The sequence below is a fragment of the Zonotrichia leucophrys genome, chromosome 7 (assembly GCF_028769735.1).
Source record: "Zonotrichia leucophrys gambelii isolate GWCS_2022_RI chromosome 7, RI_Zleu_2.0, whole genome shotgun sequence".
Classification (NCBI taxonomy): domain Eukaryota; kingdom Metazoa; phylum Chordata; class Aves; order Passeriformes; family Passerellidae; genus Zonotrichia; species Zonotrichia leucophrys.
The window spans coordinates 22,611,256-22,637,115 of record NC_088177.1 but is presented as its reverse complement, the minus strand read 5'-3'; the positions used below and the strand labels follow the sequence as shown (position 1 = coordinate 22,637,115).

Below are 25,860 nucleotides of genomic sequence, written 5' to 3'. Positions count from 1 at the left end.
TTTTCTAAACATATCAGGGGAGCAATTATTTTTACTACCACTTATCATAAAAATGTAATATAAACAATATCTGAAAATACAGACCAGAACAAATTTATCTTAGATTTTAAAAAGATGATTTTTATTAAGCACAAACAGCTTTTAATACATTATCAATACAAATAGGAAAACATCTGTTTAATGAATTTGATATATCAAAGATCTGATGGGCAGGGTGCATACTGGCACAATAAAAATGATTTTTTTTTTTAAGTATTTCAAATTAAAATTACAGGGTTACCACAGTCTACACTGCAGGTACTTTCCTCACAGTCTAAAATTACTACATCACCTGGGCATGGGGGAAGCAAAGAACTAGAGTTTCATAATATGGAACTTCTAACACTTTAATTAGCACCACTCAAAGCTTGCATCAGCTGTCTAACTAAGAAGCAGCTGACAGGTCAGGTAAAGCTTTACAGCAAATTTCAGTGCAAAGTTTACAGTTCCTTTTCATAAGATACTTGGAGTCTATGGTTTCATAGCATGTTAAATAATTATGGCTTGATAGATGTACAGTATTAAGATGCTGAGAACATTTACTTTGAAAAAAAGATGAGACTCGTAACAGCTGTGAAATGCATTTTAATATATTATACCAAATTCTGTAATATGCAAACAACATGCTGGATTACAAACTGAAGTCCTGTTATGAATTCATAGACAAGGTCAGTATTAGCTCTCTGGGGTAGTGGCTTCTGGTTGTCTCAGCTGCTGCTTTTTCAGGCTAACTAACTTCATCTTCTCCCTGATGTGTTCTGCTGCAGAAGCCATATCACTTGGGCTCCCAAAGTACTGCTCAGACCTAGAAAAAACCCAAACCACAATAAATTATCAGTAGTAAGTCAGTACATGAATACACCTGTTAATTGAAGTAGAAAACACAAAACTGATGAGAAAAATAGCCACTTTTCCCTCTTGTCATTTAAAAACCACCTTTAAAAGCTTTGGAGACTTAGTGATGAAGACTTAACAGCAAATTTTAATGAAATTGTTACAAATACTCAATGAGCCTTTCATATCCAAAACACACTCTCAACAGAAGTTTGAGGGTATTGAGACACTGCTGGTATAGTGAAAGGTGTCCTTGCCCTTGGCAGGGGGATTGGAACTGGATTATTTTAAATGTCCCTTCCAACCCAAACCATTTTGTGATTTGAACAGCAAGGCACTATTCTAGAAGCACAACTGGATGCTTCCCAACTCTCTTTATTACCACCCCTCTCTGGCTCTCCCCCAAGTCCATCTGACAATTTTGCATGCTGTAACAATCTGTGATACCTGTCGATACAGGAATTCTGAGTTTTTAGAATTGCTGCATTATTAAAGGACTCTTCACATGTTAAGTCAACCACATGCTGTCAAATTATGCCATCTACCTCTCAAACTGAAAGGAAGACACGGCTATATGATTCAAATACAAAAAAGAGCAGCTGAAATGTTAGGGAAACCACTAACCAAGCTGTCAGCAAAGGGAGAGTTTGAACAGAATATGTGTTTCAGAAGAACAGGTAAATCTAGTTACAAAGCAGAGAAGCTGTACACTCTGGAAATGGCAGTAGGACAGAGGACTTTCAGACAGGCAAAACTGGACAGAAAAAGATACTCTGTGCAGGAATACACTCATTTGAGGAGGTGACTGGTCAGACTGCATAACTGCACATGGATCTCAGCATTTCCTCATACAGTGCAGAAGCCATGGGCAGGAGAGGGAACAGTGACCTGAGTTTCCAATAAGATACTGGCAAAAGTCTGAGGAGGTGACCAGGCTGATGAAAATGCCCCCCAATCATTTATGACATTTTGTATGTTCTTAAATCTCAAACTATTTCTAATAATCAACAAACCCTTTTCAAACTATATGCCAAACACTTCAAAACCAGAATATAAGGATGATGAGCAGGGGGTCCTGATATCCAGGACAACTTCCATACCATTTTTGTGAAGGGGGATATGCAAAACTCTACTGAAATTCCAGAGGGGTCAAAAATAATGTTCAGGATTGAACAGTTGTTACTTTTACCAGATCACTAGAATCTGCGACACAGAAGTTATACAAGAATACTTCAACAAACACTTCTTGATCTGCTTTTGGGTCAGTCTTTTGCTTGTTTTGTTTTGGGTTTTTTTCTACAGCTACAAAATCCTCCACTATTTTCAAACACACTATTGAAAGAACAGTGGAGATCATGACTAATTCAGGCCTGGGCCCATCTTCATGATTAGCACTCTGTATTGAGGGATCTACCCTGCAGAAGGTAGGGTATTTGGAATATGGCATTTTGGAAATATGATGACAATAAATTTTCATGACCAGCTTCCTGCAACTGTGTTTTTCAGGTAGACTTCAGGTAATGCTTAACACAGTTGCCTGATGTTATCTCATAAGGCTTCAGCCTCTAATTCAATGTACTTATTTCAGACCTTTTTCATTATGGTGTGGCATCCTACACACCAGAGACTGCTCCATAGCTTGGCTGTAACTCATGCAGAAATTAACTACAAGCTCAGCATAACAACAGACATTATTAAACACAGATAACTGAGTTTTATTATGGCTGAGATTCCAAATTCAATTTGCCTTTGTAGCTCGAGAGCTACCAATTTAAAGCTAATATGAATAATTCTCAAGGAAAGTACTGTTTTGTTTACCAAATAAATAAAATATAAATTTATCTTCAGTATACTGGCTTGGACAGATAGAATTGCAAATAAAGAAATAGAAATCCTGTAATTCTCATCTGGTATCTTTTTTCAGGGAGAAGAGACTGGGACTGGTCATTCTTCTGTTACTTCTGCATACTGTGCTGGTGCAAAAACTGCATAAATCTAATAATCATTCAGTGTGAAAAAGTCACTACTTTAAAAAGGCAGTGCATTAGTACTCATTAAAAATTCCTTCCCATTTTTTCATAGAAAGCAGACAGGTCCTATTTCAAATTTTATAAAAACAATGTGCTCACTTTTCTGTTTCAGCAATAAGCCTTCAGGATTCTTCTGCATGTGAGACTATGATACAACTTTACCAAAGGCATCACAAACCATTCTACATACCCATCAGGATAAACGACAGGCACTGTTAGTCTGTCCAACAGTGATTTCCCAACTGCTTCAATTTCATCAAATTGTTCCATTTCATGAAAAGCTTCTGGCTGGTCTGGACATTCCTGCAAAACCTGTTTAATAAAAGTAAGAAAATACAGAATAAAGTACACAAGGGATCACATGTAGTTTTTTAACTGGAAGAGTGGATGTTCTTTTGGCATTTCCACTGCCACATTTACATGAGATCAACTGACACATATAATTCAAGAAAGGAAAATACTGATTAAAGTTCTTTAAGAAAAATGTTCAGGGCTACCAGTGCTTTGTATTAGAATGCTTTACATTACTTCTAGGAGGGAATAAAAAGTAGTCGTCCTTGACAATATTCCTGCAACAAATATGAAACGCATAAAAATAGTGACTGACACCATTAAACACACAAGACAGCAACTTAAAGTGGAAACACCAGGGTCAATGAAGACTGCTTACAAAAGGTTTCAAAACTAAAAACTACATCTGGCACAGAACAGGTAGGACTAAAAAGAATCTGAACACAAGTCTTTCCAGATGGGATTGTAACTCAATACCAGTACTCAGTACTCTATTTTCTTCCACTTCTCACTTTGCCACTTCTTACTTTTTTCCCAAGCAGCATGGATATTAACAGTCTATTTTCCATACAGACTCATTAATATATGTCCAATAGTGAAAGGAGAATTAGGTTTTTGAACAAGAGCATTGTTTTGTCAGACATTAATTTACTTTTCTTTAAACTTAAGATGGCCTAAACCCAGCAATTAACTACTGCAATAATGAAAGAAAGCTCATAATATGGATTGAGAGATTCTACTCTTCTAAGAGTTTATGGACCACTGAAATTTAATTTGGTATCAGGTAAACCTCTGGAAGCACAAATGATCTATTTCTGCTTTTGTGAACCTCCACCAACTCCCAATGTCTGCCAATTCAAAGTATTTTCTACTAATACAAATAAGAAATGAATAAAACCAAGGAGCAAATTAATCAACTCTGAATCCATGCTCTCTTTTAATGACAAAATTAATTTATTTTACCATGTGCAAGATTTGCTTTTTTTTCCAGCTACATGCAATTTTATTATCAATATTTGAGATACATACTCTAAATTGATTTTTTAAAATACACTGCTTCACCCAAAAAAGCAGGTGTGGACAAAAAGGTCCTATCCCTCATGACCTACATTAAAGGACATTGTCTCAAGTTCAAGCATTTGAAAGCTCTCAACATTTTCCCCCTTCAGCAACTAATCCTGATCACATTGTTGCTGACTGCTCGTCCTCCAGTGTGTTTCTTGCATCACTTGACTGGGTGCAGCAGTGAGACATTTGGTTATAGGAGTCTGAAAACCATACCAAGGCAGAGTGTGTTCAGGAAAAAGGCATTTCAAACCCCACCAAGTGCAAAATACAAGATGGAGCAAGACAGCATGTGTGGAAATTAAAGTGGAAGGAGCTGCCTTCATTTACAGTTTGTGAGAATTTTTGGAAGCCCATACAATATCCAAGCAGCCTAAAGGGCAATAGACCTTTAACTCTTCAAAAAACTTAAACAACCGGATAGCTTTGTATCACCCCTTGCACAAAGAAGCGTTCCTGGCCTTTAAGAATTACAGTCTAAAAGACATAAAGAAATGCTTTATCATCAATATCAGAGTTCTCATCTGAAGAGTGCTGTTCTCCTTTTTGTTAAGGGGGCCCTATACCAGTACAGGTATATGAAAAATTATTACATTAAGTACTGAAGTAAATGGTTGGAAAAATATATGTAAATTCTTCTTTCTGCCATTTAAAAAAAAATTTAGAAAGAGTAAATGTACACACTGGCAACTTCATATTTTCTTACATTTTGTTTGCCTGAACTCAGGTAAGAAATTTTTCTTCTTAATAAAACACAACACTCACCTTTTCAGCAGTTGAATGAAATGCGACAGCTGTTTCCAACCGGTGCACTCTTTCTTCAGAAGTCACTGTAAACTGTTTCCACACTCTGTTCAGTCTGGGAAGTGTGTCCCCTGAGGACCTTGAAGTGCATCTCAAGGACTGGCACAGGACCACTGTTGCCTGCAGTAGCTGTCTCCCATAATCGTAAGTACTCTAAAAATTGGAGGGGATGGGAGAGTAAGTCATGTAAAAACCCTGCACTTTACCTGGCAATGAAACAGCATCTTAAAGCAACAACAGCAGGCAAGTTTATGGAAGCTCCACAATTTAGGTTCACAAAGTACATTGAACTAATCTGGTCTACTGGAAAAAGTAAGAATAAAATTGTAATGACCAAAAGTGCTTTAACTCTTTAAAAAAAAAAATCCAATATCCACTGCTGCCTAGTGTTTACACTGGCAAAGGAAGAGAGCTTCCCAAGAATTCTGAATAGTTGTTTGGATCTTCCAAGGGATACTTGATATCCACTGCTGAGAGGACTGTCTCCCTGATTTTATTGACACCATGTCTATGGTCAGCCAGCATCCAAGGTGCCCTGAGGCACATCACTGTAACAGCAAATCACCCTCCAGCCATCAACTCTTATTCATCAAAAGAGGAAACTCCAGTGCAGCAGGTGGAATTAGAAAACATCACATCTGTTAATTAACAAGTCAAATTTAGACACTCCTAAAAGCAGCAAACGACTGACAAAACATCTGACCAGGTGCTTTGGTCCAGCTTGTCAAATGTAATTTTAAAGACTGTTTGAGATATATCTTTCACAAAAGCCAGTGAACTTTGTTTGGTTGTTTGCATTGCCTATGTGAAGGTTAACTAAGGTAGTGACCGGCAGCATTGCAGCTCTGCATGGAACTGCAAGATCTCATTAGGCCCATCTCCAACTTCACCAATCAATTTCTTCACTCAGGCACTGAGGGAAACCAGTAAGACCAGTGACAGCTGTTCAATGACTGCCTATACAGATATTGATTCTGTTTTGGAGAGGATGTGAAACTGCACAAACCACATATTGCTAGAAAAAAATAACACATTTCACCTGCGCAACATCAACAAATTTTCGATGTTTCTCCAGTAAAACTTTTGTTTCTTGAGCATCATCTCCCAGTCGGATGTGTGTCTTCAGCAGAGCATCCAACAGTTCACTTAACCATTCTACTGCCTTAAAAAAAAGTCAAAAGAACAAGAACGAATATGTTGAAAAGAAATTAAACCAGAAGGGTGGCATTACTTCAGTACTAGCATATACTTTTGATACAGAAAAAAGTTAAATGAGCTGTCACAAGCTGGTAGATCATGCATGCAATCCTGAAATATACTATTTGCAGACACTGCTATAGCCTTTATTTTCACTGTACATATTCCCTAAATAAAACTACATTTGAAAGTTGCAAAAAAAGTAAAGCTGTAAAGCTACCAGCCCCCATAAATCAACCCAGTGGACTACAAATATCAGAATGATGAAATTCTAGAGGTATTTCCATACCTGAGCAGCATCTTCTTCACATTTAAATAACTGCACCATCTGAAGCATCTTCAGTCTCCGCACATCCACCATATCCTCACACCTTAAACAGCAGCACACAAAGATTCATCAACACATGTACAGCAGACACAAAACACTCTGACATTGACAACAATGTTTTCAAGTGAGAAACATTAAGATACAAGCATTCATGAAAAGGTGATAAAAGCTGCTTAGCTTGGCAAAAACACCTCATGCCACAAACAACAATGAGAAAGTTGCAATAAGTAGAACTGAGCACTCCAAGTCACCAAAATCATGATCCTCAAGATTCCTGATATGGCTAAGCTCGAGGCAGTAACACCAGAGACAGCTACAAGGTCTTGCAGCAGCATCCCAGGCTCCTCACCTTGCTGCACTGGTAAGCTCTGCAAAACAGAGGCTAACACAGACTTTGTCCTATTAGAATTCAGATGAAAGTGGGCTTCAACTTGGCATAATTCTGAACTGTACTGTTTGTTGGGGGCAATGTTGCTTAATGAATACAATAAGGCTGATTAAAAGATAGTACATTTTTCCATTTTTCTTTTTAGCTCATTAGAGATGGTAATATCTGCACCCTTATATGATGTTGTCCTTTGCTTTACTTGTCAGGAAGCATTTCAAAATCTAATTGATATAAAAACTGACCCTAATTATCTTGTTCTGAGTTGAGCACAGTTTGCAGTTCTTTCTCCAGAATTCCAATAGAAGTGTTGAAAATCCTTCTCTTTCCACAATGAGACCTAAGCTAATACATCTAGCAGAATGCTTTCCACTTCAATTTCAGAGCCTACAAAGTAGACAGCAAGACTCATGCTCCTGTTCAGTGCAAATGGAATTACTAACATCAACAACAGTTGGCTTTATAAGCAAATGCAAAAGACTGTGTGCATGATCCTTTCCAAATTGGTTACAAACATAAGCTCTTCCAAAGAACAGTTTGTTAGCATGCTGCGTTTTGTTACGTGTCCTGCAATGCTTACAGAAAGGGCATCATCTGCTCTAATAATGCAGGAAAACAGTTTATAGGTTCCAAAATCATAAATAAAGCAGCAAAATGCCCCTAAAAATAAACATTACAACATGTGTATGTAAACAACAAGAAACATTCAACAGAAGTTGGAAAACAAAATTAAATAGCAAAAAATACTATTACATGCCAGTGAGAAATACTTAGTCCTTTAACTATTTTGTTTCTCATCCAGGCTAAATAACCTTGTTTAATCATTCACAATCTGAAAGCTCCTTCATACCTTTGTCTGCAAATACTATTGATGTTTTAGTCCTCTAAACGACTTCCCACAATTCTACAACCCTTCTGAGAATACAGAGCAGAATTGTGTAACACAAACAGAAATTGACTACCAATCTATACACTGACACAATGACATTCTTCTTTCAGTTTTTTATTCCTTTCCTAATAATTCTTGGCATTCTACTTGCTTTTCCCTGTGTGTTTGAACACTAAAGCAATTTCTTCAAGTTTTCCAAAGTTTATCTTTGAGTTCACAGCTGATTCAGAATCCATTACTGTGTATACAAAGTCTCCCCTTCTCCCATGCACATCTCTTTTCTCATATGGAATTCCAACTGCCATTTTACTGCACAGTGACACGTCCTCTGTAGCTTTTTGCAGCTTGCTATCTAAACATAAGTATTGCTTAAATTAATTGGATTCAGAGGGCAGACTTAAAACAGTATTTTCTCTAAGCTCTATCAAAACATATAGCTCCTTACACTAAGCTCCCTAAGAAAACAATTTAAGAATAGTGGAATTAATTTGTAAAACGGGCAATTGGATGCTCACTAGAGCTTGCTGTTGCCTAGAGGCACCTCTTTGCTCAGCCAATGCCCTTGAACACCAGGCCATTTCTATGGACAGTATTACATGGTCTCAGGGCTTCCAGCAGTATTACTGGCAATAGCTTCTAATTCTTTCACACTGTTCAGTAGAAAACAAGGCAGTACTACAAAACAATCCAGTACTACTACATATTTAAGTACAAATAATCAAATTTTGGAGGAAGAGGATGATGGCAAAATCCATGTTTCTTACAAATTCAGCTCCCTCCAACACTTTTCCCAACCTCATCTCTCACTCTATATGGTTTCCTAAAATTCAAACCCCATGTCCTGGGGTGACTGTATGGTCCTGTATCCCATCATCTGCTCTTCTGAAATCTGAGCCTCCATTTTGTACCCTCCAATGCCACCTCATTTGTCTTCCTATCTTCAGAAATGAAAATACCATACTCAAAGGACAGAGCTTGTGATAAAGAGGAAAACAAGGCTGTTTAATACTTAATATTACACCCATCACCACTACTGTAATTACATTATACTCCTATCTCAAACTGCTAACATGTAAAAGACACCTCTTGCATATTTTCATAACTCCATATAAAAGGAATGTATAATTTCTGACATTTACGAGGACAGGAAAGCATTCAAGTACTCCATCCAGTACCAAAATAGAAAAGGTGCTTGTTTTTAGGAATACACTACAACAGATTAGTCAGGGAGGTTTCTGTCCCATTCAAATATACTACAAATATAAATTACAGTTGTAATACATCCCTTTAATGAACATAAAACAAAATGGGCTCTTTACAACAAACTAAATTGTATAAAAAGTGACTTGCTAACACACAAAAATCTTAATGACTCAAATTGTTGTTCTTACCTTTGTTTTCTTAGCTGCATATCTTCCATCACTCCTTGGATATGGTCCACATTTTCTTTGTTTTCAATGGTTACATCCTTCCCATAGGCCCATGATGCCTGGTTAGATATCTGATCAAGAAGACTTTGACCTTTCTCACGCAAGCCTTGCAAGCCTAAGTCTAATAAGAGAATGAGAAAAAAAATAGGTCAGTGATCACTCAGAATTTCGGTGGGTTTTCTCCTCAATGGAGCAAACAGAATCACACACAGATCAAGACTGGAAGCTGGAAAATGACAAGGACATTACTATGTCCTTCACCACCCTGTCCAACTCTCATTTGAGTGAGCATTTGTCTGTATTAACAAAGAACTTAGGCTTTGCTATTTTATGACCTAGCAGATAACAAGAAAAGGAATAGAAGTTGACAGCATGTCAGCTTTTCAGCATATACATAGCTAATTAGTGTCTTTCATCCACACAGTTAGATAATTCCTAAAATATTTATCCCTGCTAAGCAGTTGTAACCTAAGTGCTCTTCCACTACTGGCACAAGTTACTACTTTATAATACATCTGATATGGCTGATACAATTTTCTACACTGAAATTTGTCAGCCCTTGGGATCTGCTGTTACATCTCTTATTTGGCAGCTTTACTATCTTTTTTCCTGAAGGAAAATCTCATTTATGCATCCAACTCTTATATTCCAATCATACCTACTTCTACCATAAATTATTTTTCTTTGCAGCTCTTTCTCCCACAACTTAATGAACAAGCTGATCACTGTAGACCCCTTCCAAATGAAATAATGCCATGTGCCTGACAGTGTAACAACCTTCAATGTGCCGTTTATTAACATATACATTCAAAGTTACTGCAAAACACCCAGTACAAGTATTCTAAAAGTGAGGGGATAAAACCTTAATCATCAATGTGTCAGTTCTGGAGACAAAAAGATCATCTAAGCATTATAATCCTAAGTCACTAAAGAAGATTAATGGGGCAAAGAAGTTTGTTTACAGATGAAATGCATGATAATGGCATATAACAAATATATATATTGGATGTAAAACATCTTTAAAAGAACAGTTCCAGATCACTTCCCCAGACAAAAGCCAGCCCAGAGTAACTCAGTGGAACATTACATAGTGAGGAATCAGAAGTCATAAGATCTTTTCCCCTTGCTTTTTTGGTGATTTTTTAAAAGGGATTACTCTTTCTTCCCCCTGTAATGCACTTACTAGAATGTGTGTGTCTGAACTGCAGAAATGTCTTGCTTACCAACACTCTTTAATTTCTCTTCCAGAAGTTTCAATGTTTGTTGAATTGATGCTCCATCTGCTGGTGCTACATCCACACACAACATTCCTAGTAAACCATCCAATTGCTGAGACAACTAAAATGTAAGAACATAAATGCTGATATTTAAAAAGAAGTTTGAGCTTCAGATGGTTGGTTCTAAAATATTCTAAATGTTTGGAAATTTGTCATTTTCAAATTTCTCTTTGCAGCTAGAGGAAATGAAAGTCAAGATTGCAGTTCAATTAATGCATATGCCCCTAAATTAAAAAGAGGGGCAAAAAAGTAACTTTTCAACTAGTAACCCTTTTATTTCAAACTCTACTGAAATGTAAGACATATTACAAAGTACTTCCCTCCTAAAACAAGGGGGAGCCAGTTTTCTCAGCATCTCAATTACAGTAAATGATGACTTACAGAATTTTCCAAGTGACATGGTATTTCCCCTCATCTCCCTGAGTATTTTTCCAATGTAGTCAACATTTACAATACCAATGCACTAATTTATTGACAGTGCCTTAAAGAAAATTAAAAAGAAACACTTACATCCTGGGCAACACTGTGGAATTCAAGTGCTGCTTGTAATAGGTTCTGCCTGAATTCCAGCTGACTGGCCTGCCTGTAACACACATCACTCAGCTGTTGCTGCAATGCTTTCAATTCCACAAGGTCCTCCTCATCCCCTGCATTTAGAAGAGCTGCTATCTGCTGATTAAGCTCAACATAAACAGCAAACCACTCCTAGAAACACAAGAAGATAAAGAATTAAAAATGCCAAATATAATTTTATTGCCCTTAAATGGTATACACACCCAACTGAAGGCTAATAAATAATCAGATTGAAAGAGGAGGTTATTAAAGATTGCACTATCTCACAGAGAAGAAAAAAATATTCCTGATTTCAAAGCAACTCTCAATAGAGTGCTTAGTAGATGTTAATACACACATTGTAGCATAAAAAACTTAGTGCAGAAAGATGGGAAGAGTTCAATGTGTGGCTCTGAGTTTCAGCACAAACTTCCACCAAAAGTGGAATTTCCCTATTTTAAAACAAATTTCTAGTGCTTAAATGTCTGTACTGGTTTACTGAAACAAAAGATCATTTTTTGCCAAGTGACCAGCTATTATAAAAAGCTGTTCACAGGACTATCCATGTGTTACTTTCAGTGACATGACTGAAACTAGCAATAATTTCCTTACAAATTTTGGAAAAATGCTGCTGTTGACAGCAGTATTCTCTATCTGAGAGTACTATCTACTGACAGCAATAATCTCTCTCTTCTGAACAAAAGAGAATCCAGGCACAGAAACTTCAAAATGATCCTTATTTAAGGAAAGCTTTATACTACTTAACTCAAATTCGTAGATTTGTTTTTCACATGGCTTGATCACTGAATACATACATAAGATTTAGTTATGTTGTCCTGTTGGTGTATTTGCAGAGGAAAATAATTCAAATATTTAACAATTTGGTGAGATTTAAAAACAACTTGATACATCCAGATCACATTCACATCTTCCATGACTGAGATGCCTGTAAACCAAAATGTGTTTGCTCAACAGCTCTAATTTTGACCTTGAAGTGTCCTATGCATTTCTATGGAACAGCACCATCTATTGACCTACAATATTTGATTTAATTTGTATTCTTGTCTCGCTCCTATTGGGATGTTTAGAATTTTGTAAATTATGTCTTCAGCTTTTGCATCATTTATTTCCAAATCATGTAAAATGGAGTATAAATATCCATTTTCTGAACTTTTTTTTCTTTTCTCCCAGAGCTGCCTCTACCATCTGCTCACAGAAAAAAAAGAGTATGAAAAGAGCAAGGAGGAGAACAAAGAGAAAGCAATGAGAAAGTTAAATTAGCAATCAGTCAAAAATTTAAGAGCAGAATAAATTTCTCATCAGTCCCAAAAGGGGCAACTATGATGACATAATGTGAAAACATCTTCCATTGTGACGTGTACTGTAGATACACAGATTCAGCACAATCAGTTCACAAAATCAGCTCTTTAACATTGAACATACAAGTCCAGCTAAATGTGACATAAAAACTATAATATGAGGAGTAAAAAAAATAGATTAATATGGTTAGGGATTTTGGGTTTTGTTTCTTTTTTTTTTCAGTTTTTATTTTTAGCATTAAAGTAAGAGTTGCAGTAGTTTATTTTGATCAAGCTATCAGTAAAATTAAGATACCAGCAAACCAGGTATAAAAAGTGTGTTTCTCATCCTTTTCATGGGAGAACTTAGGCACAGTTGTATGTGACAGCTCAAACCCATGGAGCACAGACCTGCTCAAAAACCATAGTTCCAGTGTACTGCTCATGAATAAAACTAGCAGAAAATTAAAACCGCCCCAAAATCCAACCACCCTCTCCCCACAAAAAAACCAAACAAAAACGCACCCTGCAGAAATTATTTTTGTCACTTCAGAGTAAATTGAAGTAAAAAAGTATCTTCAAAACAAATCAAACATTTTTGCAAGTCTCTTCAAAATACTATAATCAACATTAAACAGAAGGTGATGAAAGAAAGCAAGCATACAAACTGTCAATTAAATTATTAGGAGAGAAAAGCCAGGAAAACAATGGAAGAGGAAGCATACACTAAAAATCAAAAGAAAAGGCAAAGCGCATATTTCTAGCACCGTTGACAAAAAATAGTCTTAATCTCTGAACAGGCATCTAAATGTAAGGTAGGACAGTGGTCTGCCAATTACTCCTTTTGATGTAAAAGAAAATATTTTTTCTGACTGTTATTTCTGCAAACTCCTGCCAGCACCTGCAAACCAAGCTGTGTTCCATGCTGCCAGTGCTTCAGCTCACTGTAGGGCAGCCTGCAAACTTCAGTGGGATTTCAATGATTTCAAGGACTGCATTTAGCCCCAGCTAAATCACAGCTCTCTATTACAGATATCCAAGTGAAAACCAAGTACATTCAGTCTTGTTTTCTCTTTCCAGTCTGAAATACCAATATAACTAAAAGACACTACAATTTATTTTTATCGACAAAGTAGGTAGTCTCGGGTGTTTGTGGGGTTTTTTTCCCCTTTCCAATTAGGTTTTCAACTGCATGATGTTTTACCCTTCAGAAGGTACTGATTTCCACAATCCCTGAACAGCCTGAAGCAATGACAAGAGAGAGGAGATGGGATTTACTTAACAGACACCTACACTGCTGCATCCAGCAAGGAAACCATCCTCACTGAAGGTGCAGTCAGTACAACTAGAGTTGTCTAGGGTGCTGTGCTTCTCAGACTAAAGGTTTGGGGGGTTTTTTTTCCCCTTAAATTACATCCAAAAAATGATAACCCAGTGACTATTTTCATTGCCATTACTGCAAACAGAACTTGGGAAAAGTGGACAGAATTGCCAGTGTCTACATCAAGGAAAGTCAGAAGAGGTGAACAGCACTGTGAGCAAAACTCCCTTTGGGAGCACTGAATATTCATAACCTAATTATAGATAATCATCTGATGGAAAGACAATTCTATTGAAGCTTAGGAAGTATTCAAAATTAGAAGTACAGGCATCAAGTTAGTGTAGTTACAAAATGGCATCTCCATGATTTCATTATGAACATAAAGTATATCTAAAATCTTGATCAATGAAAGTCTTAAGTCAGTTTCAGCTACTGCTAAGTGTAGTCTAATAGAGACAAAAACATGAAGTTAGTCACCTGAGAAGTGCAGGACTTGTCAGACATTTTGGCAGAGATGAAAATGTAAACTTATCCTTTCTACTCTACGTGAAAATTTAAGAACTGCTGTAACATACTAAAGCCAAGAAAAATCACAGATAGAAATCTGCATTTTTCTACAATGGGAAAAAACTGCAAATAGATATAATATGACCATATTAGTTCTATAACTGCTTGGATAATTTCCTCTGTAACTCAGAACATCATGCACTGTGCAAAATTCCTAGATATTCATAACCAAAATACATTGCTCATAACTACATGAATTTAGAACTATTTTGATACTTGAAAAGGGTATGGGAAATCTCACACTGTGCTGACTCTCAATCTCTTCATGCTTCTGTTGCAAAGCTTGTGAAGCTCTAATGGAATCTCCTATTCCCCACTGGGTTCTTAGCTGTTCTGATCCAGGTCCTTCAAGCCAATTGACAACCTGTCAGAAAGACAAAGATGATAAAAACAAAGTAGCAAATGAATTACACAAAGACTGGTATAAGCAGAATTTTGTAACACAACCAGAAATTTTAAAAAACATGTTTATGACAAAACATCTTTTTAGCGCTGTAAAAATCTTGTTGGTGAATCCATTCACATTCTTCAAATTCTTAAGTAGAAACTACTTTTCATTAACCTTAGCATGTCAGCTTCATGAAAACAGGTGGCAGCTATGACAAGATTTCTCAAATAGACAATTGTCATTTCATATCTCTTGTCAATAAAAGAGCTCAAAACACAATGCTAATGGATGTCTTGTGCTCAAACCAGAAATTTTTTTTACCGAAGTGATTACAAGGTACAGCTGTATTCAGCTTCACACCTGAGAGCTTTCTCCTTTTTTTGCTGAATAAACTAACATTCAAGTAGAGGATACATACTTATTTTAAAATTAAACTTACACACCAACTTGCTCTACTCAAATAACAGAAACCTGTTACTGAGTTTTTGTAGCCACATCTCATGGAATTTGTCTTTGCAGGGTCACAACTTTGGACTACAGTATTGGATTTATTTTATTATTATTTTGAAAGTATTTTTTCATGTAAATATTAAAGCAAATATCAAAGCAAAGCAGAATGTCTCAAATTTTGTTTTCTTTACACAAATCTGAATTATCAGATGATATCTATGGAAAAATTCCCTGATAAATTTTTAAATATCTGGAACACAGACATTGATGCAATGAAACCAAGTGCAGAAGTCAGTACTGGAGTCCTGAAGTAGGGAAATGCAGGAATACCTCTAGATTCTGAACCTTAATAAAAAGGCATAGGAAGTCAGCTTCCTGTCTTTAATGTTAGTTTTGTTTAAACATCAATCACAAAACAGCTTCACACAGATTTTCAGGAAACATAATACAATACACAATGTAACCCCACAACCACGAAGACAAATGAAACAGGGACTAATTGGACCATTTTCCTAGTGCTGCTAGACTGCCCTGCAACAGCAATCAAGAACAATCATCATTACAGAAGGCTCCTCAATTCACTCCATCTCTGAGTCATTACGTATCTGCCTTCCCACTGCCCTTTTTTGCCCCATGCCAAAGCACTGTTTCAGAGCATATATTCATTGCTCCAAAAGTGCTCTCAGTCTTCCCTGCTTCCATCATTTCTAGGACAAATTAGGACTCTACAGATGCAGGTTCTTTCTGTTTAAAGAGAAACTTCCTGTTGTGCTCAGCACCTCTGCACAGCTGTTATGGGTTAAATATGGAACTGACCTAGAAGCGAAGGGACCCAGATGTCCCCCTCTGAGGTCACAGTGGCCTGGAAAACTTCCACATGGAACTGACAGTTCTCATGCAAATCTGAAACAGTGGACAAGGCCACTGCTTAGCAGTTGCCCTATCTGGCCAAGACCACCTCCCCATTGCAAGTTTCCAGCAACTTCTGCATTGACGCTGCAAATGCTTAGGCCAGCACATGGCTGCTCTTGTGACAGATGCCTAAACTGAGGAGGGAAGAATTACTAGGGGACATGCAGAAAAATGTGATGTAATTTTCATAAAATAAACTTTAAAATCATTAATGACAAGACTACTGCAAGAGGTCACAGTTATTTTTGTGAATTAAGATTAGAAACAGTAATTAACACCTCTGCCTAAGGAGGGACAAAGCCAGAGTTTATCCTAGACTACAGAGTTACAATAATAAGCAGCATTTAGAAAAACTGCTTATTACAAGACATCTGACAATCACTGCACCCTTTACATTACAAAATTAAAGACAAAAGAGAGGGAAACAAAACCTTGGAACAGAAGTAAAAGGGGTAATTCAAAAGAGAGGGTAGGATATTGAAGGCATAATGGAGAAAATTTGTTTTGAATTAAGAGGGCTTTGAGAGAGGAGTAAGAACTAAGCATGCCACAGTAAGGACAAGCAGCAAATAGTGAAATTGAAACAGGAACACAAAAGCAATCCAGGAGTGGTTAGCAATATAAGATGGTATACAAATAATAAAATATGAATGTAGCTGTAAAGAAAGCTAGCAGAAGATTAAAACACATACCAAAAAAAACTCCAGCAACACCAGGGAAAAACACCCACTCCAATTAAAGTACTGCAAGTACTGTTATACGGCAACTTCTGTTTATTTTGTCAAAATAAATTCCATGGCACTTTGCCTCTATTGGCTTCCTTCTGTGCATCATTAGCTTCCTACTTTTAGCCTTTAACTCTTTCTATTAGCCTAATTTTTTGCTGTAAGCCCAAAATAAATGAAATAATTTCCCAGATTTAGTAAGTTTTTCTCAAATATTTGTATGCCATTTAGAAAGCTTTTAAACACACTTTAAAAAAAGCTGATTCATTTGGCAAAAGAGCAGAACACATTCTTCCTGTGTACTGAAACTCAGTTCACTTGCCAGGTAACATCTCTGTAGTGTACACACAGCAAACAAGTAACTATTCCTACTACAAATATTGCAAAATGAGGCTGAGTAATAGTAAACTATTCTACTTAAATGCATTAACAATGTCAGTTTGCCAAAGTACTATAAAAATCACATCTTATTCAACCACTAAAACTTAAACACAGGAAAGAAACTTCACCTGATTATATCCACAGCTGTGCTGATATGCTCTATATAGGATTATATTAATCTCTCATATATTTTTAATACTTCCAGCTCAATATATCAACAAATGACATCTGCTTTTTAGATTTTTTTACAGTAATCAAATTGCTATAGAAATTAAAGTTATCTCCTCAGCAGATTTCTAATTTCAATGCTAGACATCACAAAATTGATTAGTTTTTATTTTTACCCATATCTACGATGCTGTAAAGTGCAAGTACTCGACATCCACTCCCCTTATGCATTAGAAATGCCAATGTTGAAAGGTTAAAAGCAATTATCTATTCAATTTTCTGCATATTCAAACTATATAGAACCTTAAAAATACACATATCTAATTTCAAGTGATAAACACAAGATGAATAAATTAATTCCATTTCCTTGATTTTCTCTACTGAGACTCTGCTGTGAAAATGTTGGAAGTGCTAATTACATGGCTGTTTCCAAAGGACCAAGCCAGTTCATCATGACCTTTAACATGCAATTGATTAGGAAGTTGATATTCATTCTTGTCAGGGTGTTCCTGAAATGCAGACAGTTTAAGCACTTCAGCTTAGGTTAAACCACCAAGTATCAGACAAATAAAGGAATAAATAATGGCTTATCTTCAGTAACAGGAACTTTAAATGCTGTGGGCAGGGGAAGCAAAGCAGAGTTGATGTTCAGGCAAAGGTGTTCCTCTCTTTGCCAGCAGGGCAGGCATTTGCACCTCCAGCAATGCAGCCATGCACTGCCACAGTGCCCAGCAAAGGGACTGCCCCAAGGCACGAGAGCACATTTATAGCAACCTCCACGTATCAGAACAGCCTTTGGAATGTCACTGCGGCAGCCACAATGTAAAGCACTGTGTGAAACCAGCACACTGACATTTGTGAAGTGAGGGGAGGCATGAAGGTCTCCCCTCATTTTTGCAGAAATCACAGTCTGAGACTTGAGCTCAAAACCAGCTCACTGCACTCAAGCAGAGCCGCAAGCTTACCTGCATTACCTTCTGCTGAATCTCCTCCAGCTGTGTGCGCTTGCTGCGCTGCCTACAAACCTCCTGGTAGCGGGTGTACTGCTCCCTGAGGGAGTCCAGGAGCTTCATCACCTGGGGCTGGGCCAGCAGCTCATCGTCCATGGGAGACCAGGAGACCCCTCCGTCGGACCCATTGAACCGACGCTGCTGCAGCTCCGACAGCAACTCGTGACCTTCAGGAATACACAGAATGTCCCGGTTAATCCAGATTCAAAGAAAAAACTCACAAAAATTAGTAGTAAGCCTGCCTGCTTTAAACCATCAGCAGTGCATTTTTGCAGCTAATGATCTTTCAAACATTGGGCACATTTAATGATATAATTTCATGCAGAGCTTTGGTCACAGTTTGTGGGACTGGATCAGTCACACAACAGAGAAAAAGAAATGTGGTATATTTCAGATATATAAAAAAGATATTGTGACTAACATTCAAATTGACAACAGCATTGATTAATGTAAGGAAAATTGAAAGCACAATCCTGATTCTGAAACTACTCTGAAGTATTCTGATTTACTTCAAAACGGTGAGTAGCATCCAAAGTATTTTTCTCAAACAATTCATGTTCTTATATTGAATGAATGCTCTGGAGGCACTAAAAATCTAACTATATAATTTCTCTGTTGTCTTTCAGAATTTTTACAGCAAGAACAACTCCTTTATAGAGTGTGAAGCTGAATAATAACTAATTTTTCAGTATTCTGTTCTCACCTGTCTTGCCCTTTTCTTTGTGCTCTTAAGCATCCTATCAGGGTACAGATTCTCTAGAATGCAGTGACTCTCATATACACAAAAAAAGTGTATTTTGACTATTTAATCTTTTGCCTAAACTGTTTGAAGAATCTTATTGTTGTGTTGAAATTCTCAGTATGTAAACACAACACTACAAGTAAACCCAGACCATCGATTTGCTCCTCAAAAGCTCAGAGAACCAGTTAAAATAAAACAGTGTTTGGTCACTGAAGACATGTTAGTGTGAAAGTGAAAACGTGCCAGTTGGAGATCATTAGTTCTGCAGGTCTCAATATGGTAACACCACAGTTCACTAAAAGAAAAAACCTACTACTTGAGTAATAGTAATTCCTCAAGGAAAATACAGAAGCAAAAGTCTAAGTTCAACTGCTATTATTGAGACATTCAAAATGCCAAGGGTTTTGAAGATTGCAGCAAACAACTTTAAATTACTCAGCATATATTACTATGAAATGAAAATGTCTTAAGAATTCAAATACATTTTGCTGTACTATAGAACAAACATCTTGGATTTCATCTTTGTAACACTCCACAGATAGGCACAGATAGCTGCAGAGCAAACAGACTTTGGCTTTTACAAGTTTGTTCTACTGAGGTAATTTTGAAATTTTATTGTATTGTTTCAGCAGCAAATGATCACCATTTTCCCAGGCAAAACCATCTTTTCAAACTAAGTTCTTATCAAATTCTATGAACCATAGATCCATATATATGGATTTGGAGCTTGTGAAAAGAACAGTACCTGTGGTTATGGAAGACAGCAGCCTTTTATCTAAACCCTCTGTTCACAACTGTCCTTAGGAGATAAGAATTTAATTGGGGAGAGTTTAATCTCTCTTTTTCTCAGCCTTTCAGTACAGGGACCCTAACAGAGAAAGGGTGCCTCAAAACTCCCATGATTTAGCCACAGAATATGCTGAGCTGGAAAGGAGCCATAAGGATCATCCAGTCCTATGGAAGTTATGAAACTTCTTACTACCAAAAAACATTCATTACCAGAATTAAGAAATCACAGAATGCATATAGACTAATGGGCTAAGGAGCCATCTGCTTACACAAAATTGAAGTGGTGTTTTGTACAAAGATCTTTACTATTAGACACGGATACACAATTAGGCTGAAATCTAGCGACACTGCCTACAGACACTTCATGTTTCAAAACTTCAAAGACTAGAGTAAGACATTTTTGTTCCACATTTTAACTCAAACCAGTATTATCACACATCTAGATGAGCTGAATTTTTACACAGAGGGCACATAAAGCCACTATGATAAAAATTTCATGTGATCCACACATTACCTTTAGGAGGCTATAAAGTAAAAATTCTAAGCACTCAGACTCTGATCACCGCCTAACACTATGCATTACTTATTCCACAAAAACATAAATTAAAAAACAAAAATCCAGTCCAAATCAATAGACTATTGTACTTTATTGCAAATAGGAAATTCACCCTAAACCCAACCTGTTAAAGCATCCCAACTCATTCAATGCTGAATGGAGAGTCCAAGAAGCCACGGATGCTCCACTTTTCTGATAGATGATCAGACCAGAATTAGATTGATGTAAATTGTCAGAATTGTGCAGGAAAATGTTTTCTGTATTGTAACCATTTGGTGGCTACTGAGATTAATCTATTCTATAAGGCAACTATATTGACATCAGCTAGAAACAAAGCATTCCAAAAATTAAAATGGTAATATTGTAAAGATGTTAGTGAGATTATAAAAAAAGTACTTAAAAAGACATGTTTGGAGTTCTTCTATTTCTTAGCGTCACTTTTTTTAACCCAAAGATTAAATTAGCCAATAAGCTCCTTACATTGTGAAGAGGGCTAAGATAACAACTGTGCCCTCTATGCTTCCACTTGGGGCCTAAAATGAATTATGCACTTTACTGACCAACATTCTAATTTTCTGACTTACTGTACCTGTCTGCAATACCGTCTCAGGATCAACTGATGGAAGGAAGTTCAAATCTATTGATCTTTGGAAAAAAACCAAAAAAACCACATTATTAAAATTTGTATTACAATAGCACTAAAAACTTCAGGTAAGGCTGGAACTGGGTCTTAAAAGACTAGGGCTTTTTCACAGTTAGTGAAGTCCTCACTTTTTTAACTCATTAAATCAAAGCACAAGAGGAGGTGCAGGTAATCAGTTGAATGAGCATCCATCTACACACACCCTCATGTACTTAGTAAGTCTACATTATATAGGTTTAGAATTTCTTTACACATTTCAAGGTATTTAAGGAATATAATTTTTTCAGTATTTTTCTGGAGTTCAAATGAAATTTTATAATCCAAAAGCTTTGATTTCAAAAAGTGAATCACATACCTCTCTCTCTCTTGTTGATTTCCTTTATCACTTCCATTGTTAATTAAAGCAAGCTCATCCAGTAAAGACGTTGATTCTTTAGTGAACTTTTCAAATACCTAAATAAGAGGAATTTAAGAAATTAATAAATTTTAATTTAAGAAATAATTTTAGGCAGGTGTACTGAAGGCATCGGTGCAAGTTTATTCAGCAGTTCCATTAGTATACTTCAGTCTCTATACAGTGTAATTATTTCCCAGCATTCAGATAGTAGGGAGGAAACAACAGAAAACAAAGTTTTGTTCACAGAACACGTAAGAGCACTATGACTCCTTAGGGAAATAGTAAATATTACACTGAATATAAGGAATACTGAAAAAAATTGAGATATCTGCAAAACCTGTAAAATCTTAGGGACATTTACTCTTCATTTAAGCCTTTAATAATGCTACAGAATCAAGGCATGTTACACAACTACTGGCCAGCTTACTTGGAAGGATTAAAATAATTCTGTAAAGATTCCAGCTTCTACTCACTATTAAAATGGACCATATTGTAATGAATAACTAAAATAAAATAAAAATGTGTTATATTATTTAGAAAGATTATATAGAGTAAAATACCCTCTTCAGTTTCATTGAACTCAGGGGTTTCTGATCTCAGACAACACCTGTACAGTGAAGACACTGTGCAGTGTTCAGACAATTCCTCTGTACCTGATTTCTGAGGGCCGGTTTTGCTTTTTAACAGAACAGAGCACGGCTGGGCGTCTTACATGACATGCACAGTTACTTCCAGGTATTTTTGTTGCTATTAAATTATTAATCAATAGCTTGCCAATGAACTTTCCTTATGTAGGACTACTTCAAATTTCAGAGGAAAGCAGGTGCAGTTGCAACACACCTGGAGATCCTAGATGGAGACACACATTCTAAGAACAGATTATAAAGGAAGGGAACACGCTGTGTCAATGAAGATTGATTTGAAAATTCTATTTAAATAATTGAAAAGCAAGTATCAATGAAGAAAAGATTAAGAACCTTCTGGGGAGCTATGCACACCAACAGTTGCTTAAAAAATTTGTGCTGATTAAATTTATGTTGATTAATAATTAAAAGATGTAGCTGCTCCTGGACATTTACTGCTTCATGGTCTGCTGGGGAAACTGCAATGACAGAGGTTTTGGTTTAGGACAGCTTAAAACCACAGGAACCAAGACCTATGAGAAAACCAGGAGCATCTGCAAGAGTCCAGGTATCTTCTCCCACAGCAGCCAATTTCCCTTTATAGCAACTATACCATAGACTCAGGCTCTTCTAGAGTTAGTGTTACTAAAGCAGCTTCGTTAAGGAACAAGTAGTTCAACAAATTGATGACATTAGCTTTATCATCCCCTGAGTAAAGGCAGTGTTATTTACCACAAGACTATTCATGTAAGTGAACTGCACAACTACACATGTGACCATTTCCTACACGCTTTGCAGTTCCTACACAAACAAAAATTTCAGGGCTCAAGAAGGAGACATTAAAAAACCCCTGAACCCCAAAATACAGATAACTAACCAGCCTCTTATTCAGCCAATCCATGTGATCATAGGTGAGAGTTCCTCCAAAATCTTCTGTTAGTTGGCATGGTTCTATATATCGTGTCAGCTTGTTAGCAGATACTAAAATAACCTGCAACAATAAAAGAGGTTACTTGTAGGTAATGCTCATACTTTCCTTAAGTATCTGAGAAGTGTGCCCAGAGATACTGAGCAGATCATTCTGTGATTCAGACTTTACTGCTGAATGTTTAAATGAAATATGGCTGTTTACAATTTACGTGGGCCTCAACCAGACAGGTAATTCTGACATGCAGTGTATGCCTCATGCATAATCCTGTAAGTGCATCATCTCTACCACCTTATCTGTTTATAGTGGGAAAAAGCAATGTGTTCCCTGGATATCTGTTATCCTGCTGGAAGCTGATCCTTTGATTAAGTCATATACCACACCATCTATTTCTAGTGACTATAGTAGCAGGCTATCATACTGCAAAGCACTCCGTATTTTCACCCCTCTCTGGCAATACTTTCAGTCCCAGAGGTGAGTTTGTGCCATAAAAGTTAAGTGCCTGCATTTACTGTGCAAATATGTTCAGCAAAAGTTGGATCAATCATACTCTTTCTATGAGTAGTCAAAAATTCAAATTTAATATGCTTAAAAGCCTGAGTCGTTCACCCAGGAGACAAATCTAGTTCATCAGCTACATCAGGGCATACAGGAAAACACAGGTCCACTGCTAGGTGGAAAACTAAATTCTTGCCTTCATTTCTGCATTCTAGAGGCTCCTGAATGAGCCTTATTCATATAAGCCTAAACCCGAAGTTGGCAGCACAGCTTGCTTTGATGAATGACATGCTATGCCTGGAATAACTCTTGTGGAAAAAAAACCAAAAACAATCTCTCTATTGAAGTAGGCAGATTGGCAATATATAACCAGAAACAAAAGAAAAAAAGAAAAGAAAATTTCTATAACCCATCAAACCATCCACATACTCTTGCAGGGCACAAGAATATGTGGAAAGAACTAACTAGAGACTTCTATTCCAGCTCCATTTCCCTGCAGATACTGAAACTACAGAATTCAGAGTAGCTCCAAACAAATGGTCTATTATTGCAGAGGAAAACCTTTCAGCAACATCCAAATACACACTATTGTCCTGTACTCTTAATGGTACATGGCTGCTGTAAATGGAATTGGCTAGTAGTTTCTCTAGGTAATGCCAGTACCCAGCCCAAACCCCAGAGGATTCTACATCCAGGAAAGAAGGAGAAAAAAAAAAAACCTTTGTTCTTCCTTCTTTTGGCACACTAAATAGTTTAGGTAATTTTTAACATTCATCTCTATGAGTTCATTAAAATGAAAACCAATTTGGTATGGACATTCTGGTATGGGAACTAAAGCAAACAGGGCAGCTGGTTCTCATAACTGAAATACAAGTTCTGAAAAGACCCAAGTAGCCAGACAAAATAGATGGACTGCATTGAGACCACTTATTTCAGATTTTTTTAAACTGAGATCCTTCAGGAAGGGGAGTGGGCAAGGGATAGCCCTCAAACTTCCACTATGGAGATGTTTTTTAAAATAAAAAAATTCTGAAAGAGCAAAGCCTGCACAAAAAATATTTTAGCCATATTAAAAAAAAATCTTCTGACAATAAATAAACACCCAGAAAAGAGATTTGGTCAAAACCCAAATTTTCTAGATCTTATTAGAAAAACTCTGAAAAATAAAACTTCCACCTCATTAATAAACCTTGTTGTAACTTAAAGCATTATTTCCAAACCCATTCATTCTCTCTGGGTTCCTCATATAAAAACCACTTCTTAAACTGTTTACTGACTGTTCACTGGGCTAGCTGCTAAAATCCTCTGTGTACTTTTCACAATATAAGAAAACATTTGAATTTTTGACTAGGTTGTGGCAGAAATGAAGGCTCCTAAACAGAATTTAGCTCTTGCTCTAAACCTGAACTAGTGGCAGTGCTAACCTAACATCCTCTACATGCTTTAAATTAGTAAATCAGCTACTATAGATTAATAGCCAATAAGTACACAGACCAAAAGCCAAAGAAGAAAAAAATGTTGAAAATGCAATGTGGAGAGTGAGAAGACACTTCACTTTTACAGATCTGAATTCTACTTTAAGCTCAGCAAACTTCTGCTGTCAGGTTTCCAAAATGTTTCAAAATCCGAATAGAGTAATTATAATTGACTTTTTGTGAAAATAGATGTCAAAATACCACATCCAAGAAAAAGTTGTCCCTTATGAATTAGTGTTTCATTCTTGCTTTTGAATTTCACCCTTCAACATATTACCACAGGTAAAGATAAGCTAATTTACAGCTGTAAAAACAGAAATAACCCTGTTTGCTTGCAATTGAAATGATTTTTTGTTTTCCTTTTTTTCCAAGTCAAACTATGCTGATTCCAGTAAAAGGGGGAAAAATGCAGCTTTCATAATCCAAAGTAAAAGCCTTTGGACAGCAGATTATAGCTGGATATTAAAATGAAGAGCTTAAATTTCCCAAGGGAGAAACAAGTAGATCTGGACAGATGGTAAAACAGGGAAAAAAAAAGTATAAATTGTTGAATCCTTTAATCTTTGCTTCCCTTCCCACTTGATCCACCCACTTGTGACAACAGGGACAGCTAATAAGCTCACAGGGGCAGCAGGTTTCAAACGTGTCCTGCTTGCTACTGACCAGAGTCATGGAATCACCATCTGCACTCAGCTCTTTCTGAAACCTGGAGCAGTGGTAGCAGCTCTCATCCTTGCTCTACTCTAGTCAGCAAACTTGCTCTGTACAATACTGGCCTGCTAAATCCTTGTGAAAGCCTTTAAAGGAATAACTCAGAACAGTGCTTTGGGAAAGGTAGAAGTGCTGTATTTTTTAATAAAATCAAAGC

The 25,860-nt window shown here is 36.7% G+C and overlaps 1 protein-coding gene across 4 annotated transcripts in view; it reads right to left on the bottom strand.

The window, feature by feature from the left end:
- Positions 1–606: 606 nt before the first annotated feature.
- Positions 607–25,860, bottom strand: part of SESTD1 (SEC14 and spectrin domain containing 1) — a 49,965-nt gene continuing 24,711 nt past the window's right edge. For all 4 annotated transcript variants that reach the window (XM_064717963.1, XM_064717965.1, XM_064717964.1 and 1 more), the window contains 13 exons: positions 22,969–23,082; positions 21,427–21,524; positions 21,018–21,073; positions 18,297–18,508; positions 14,549–14,671; positions 11,080–11,274; positions 10,516–10,630; positions 9,254–9,413; positions 6,550–6,631; positions 6,103–6,225; positions 5,025–5,216; positions 3,094–3,215; positions 607–844 (listed from right to left, as the gene is read on the bottom strand). In XM_064717963.1, the coding sequence (XP_064574033.1) occupies positions 715–844; positions 3,094–3,215; positions 5,025–5,216; positions 6,103–6,225; positions 6,550–6,631; positions 9,254–9,413; positions 10,516–10,630; positions 11,080–11,274; positions 14,549–14,671; positions 18,297–18,508; positions 21,018–21,073; positions 21,427–21,524; positions 22,969–23,082 (1,722 nt within the window). In that variant the 3' untranslated portion in view covers positions 607–714. The remainder of the gene's footprint in view (positions 845–3,093; positions 3,216–5,024; positions 5,217–6,102; positions 6,226–6,549; positions 6,632–9,253; positions 9,414–10,515; positions 10,631–11,079; positions 11,275–14,548; positions 14,672–18,296; positions 18,509–21,017; positions 21,074–21,426; positions 21,525–22,968; positions 23,083–25,860) is intronic.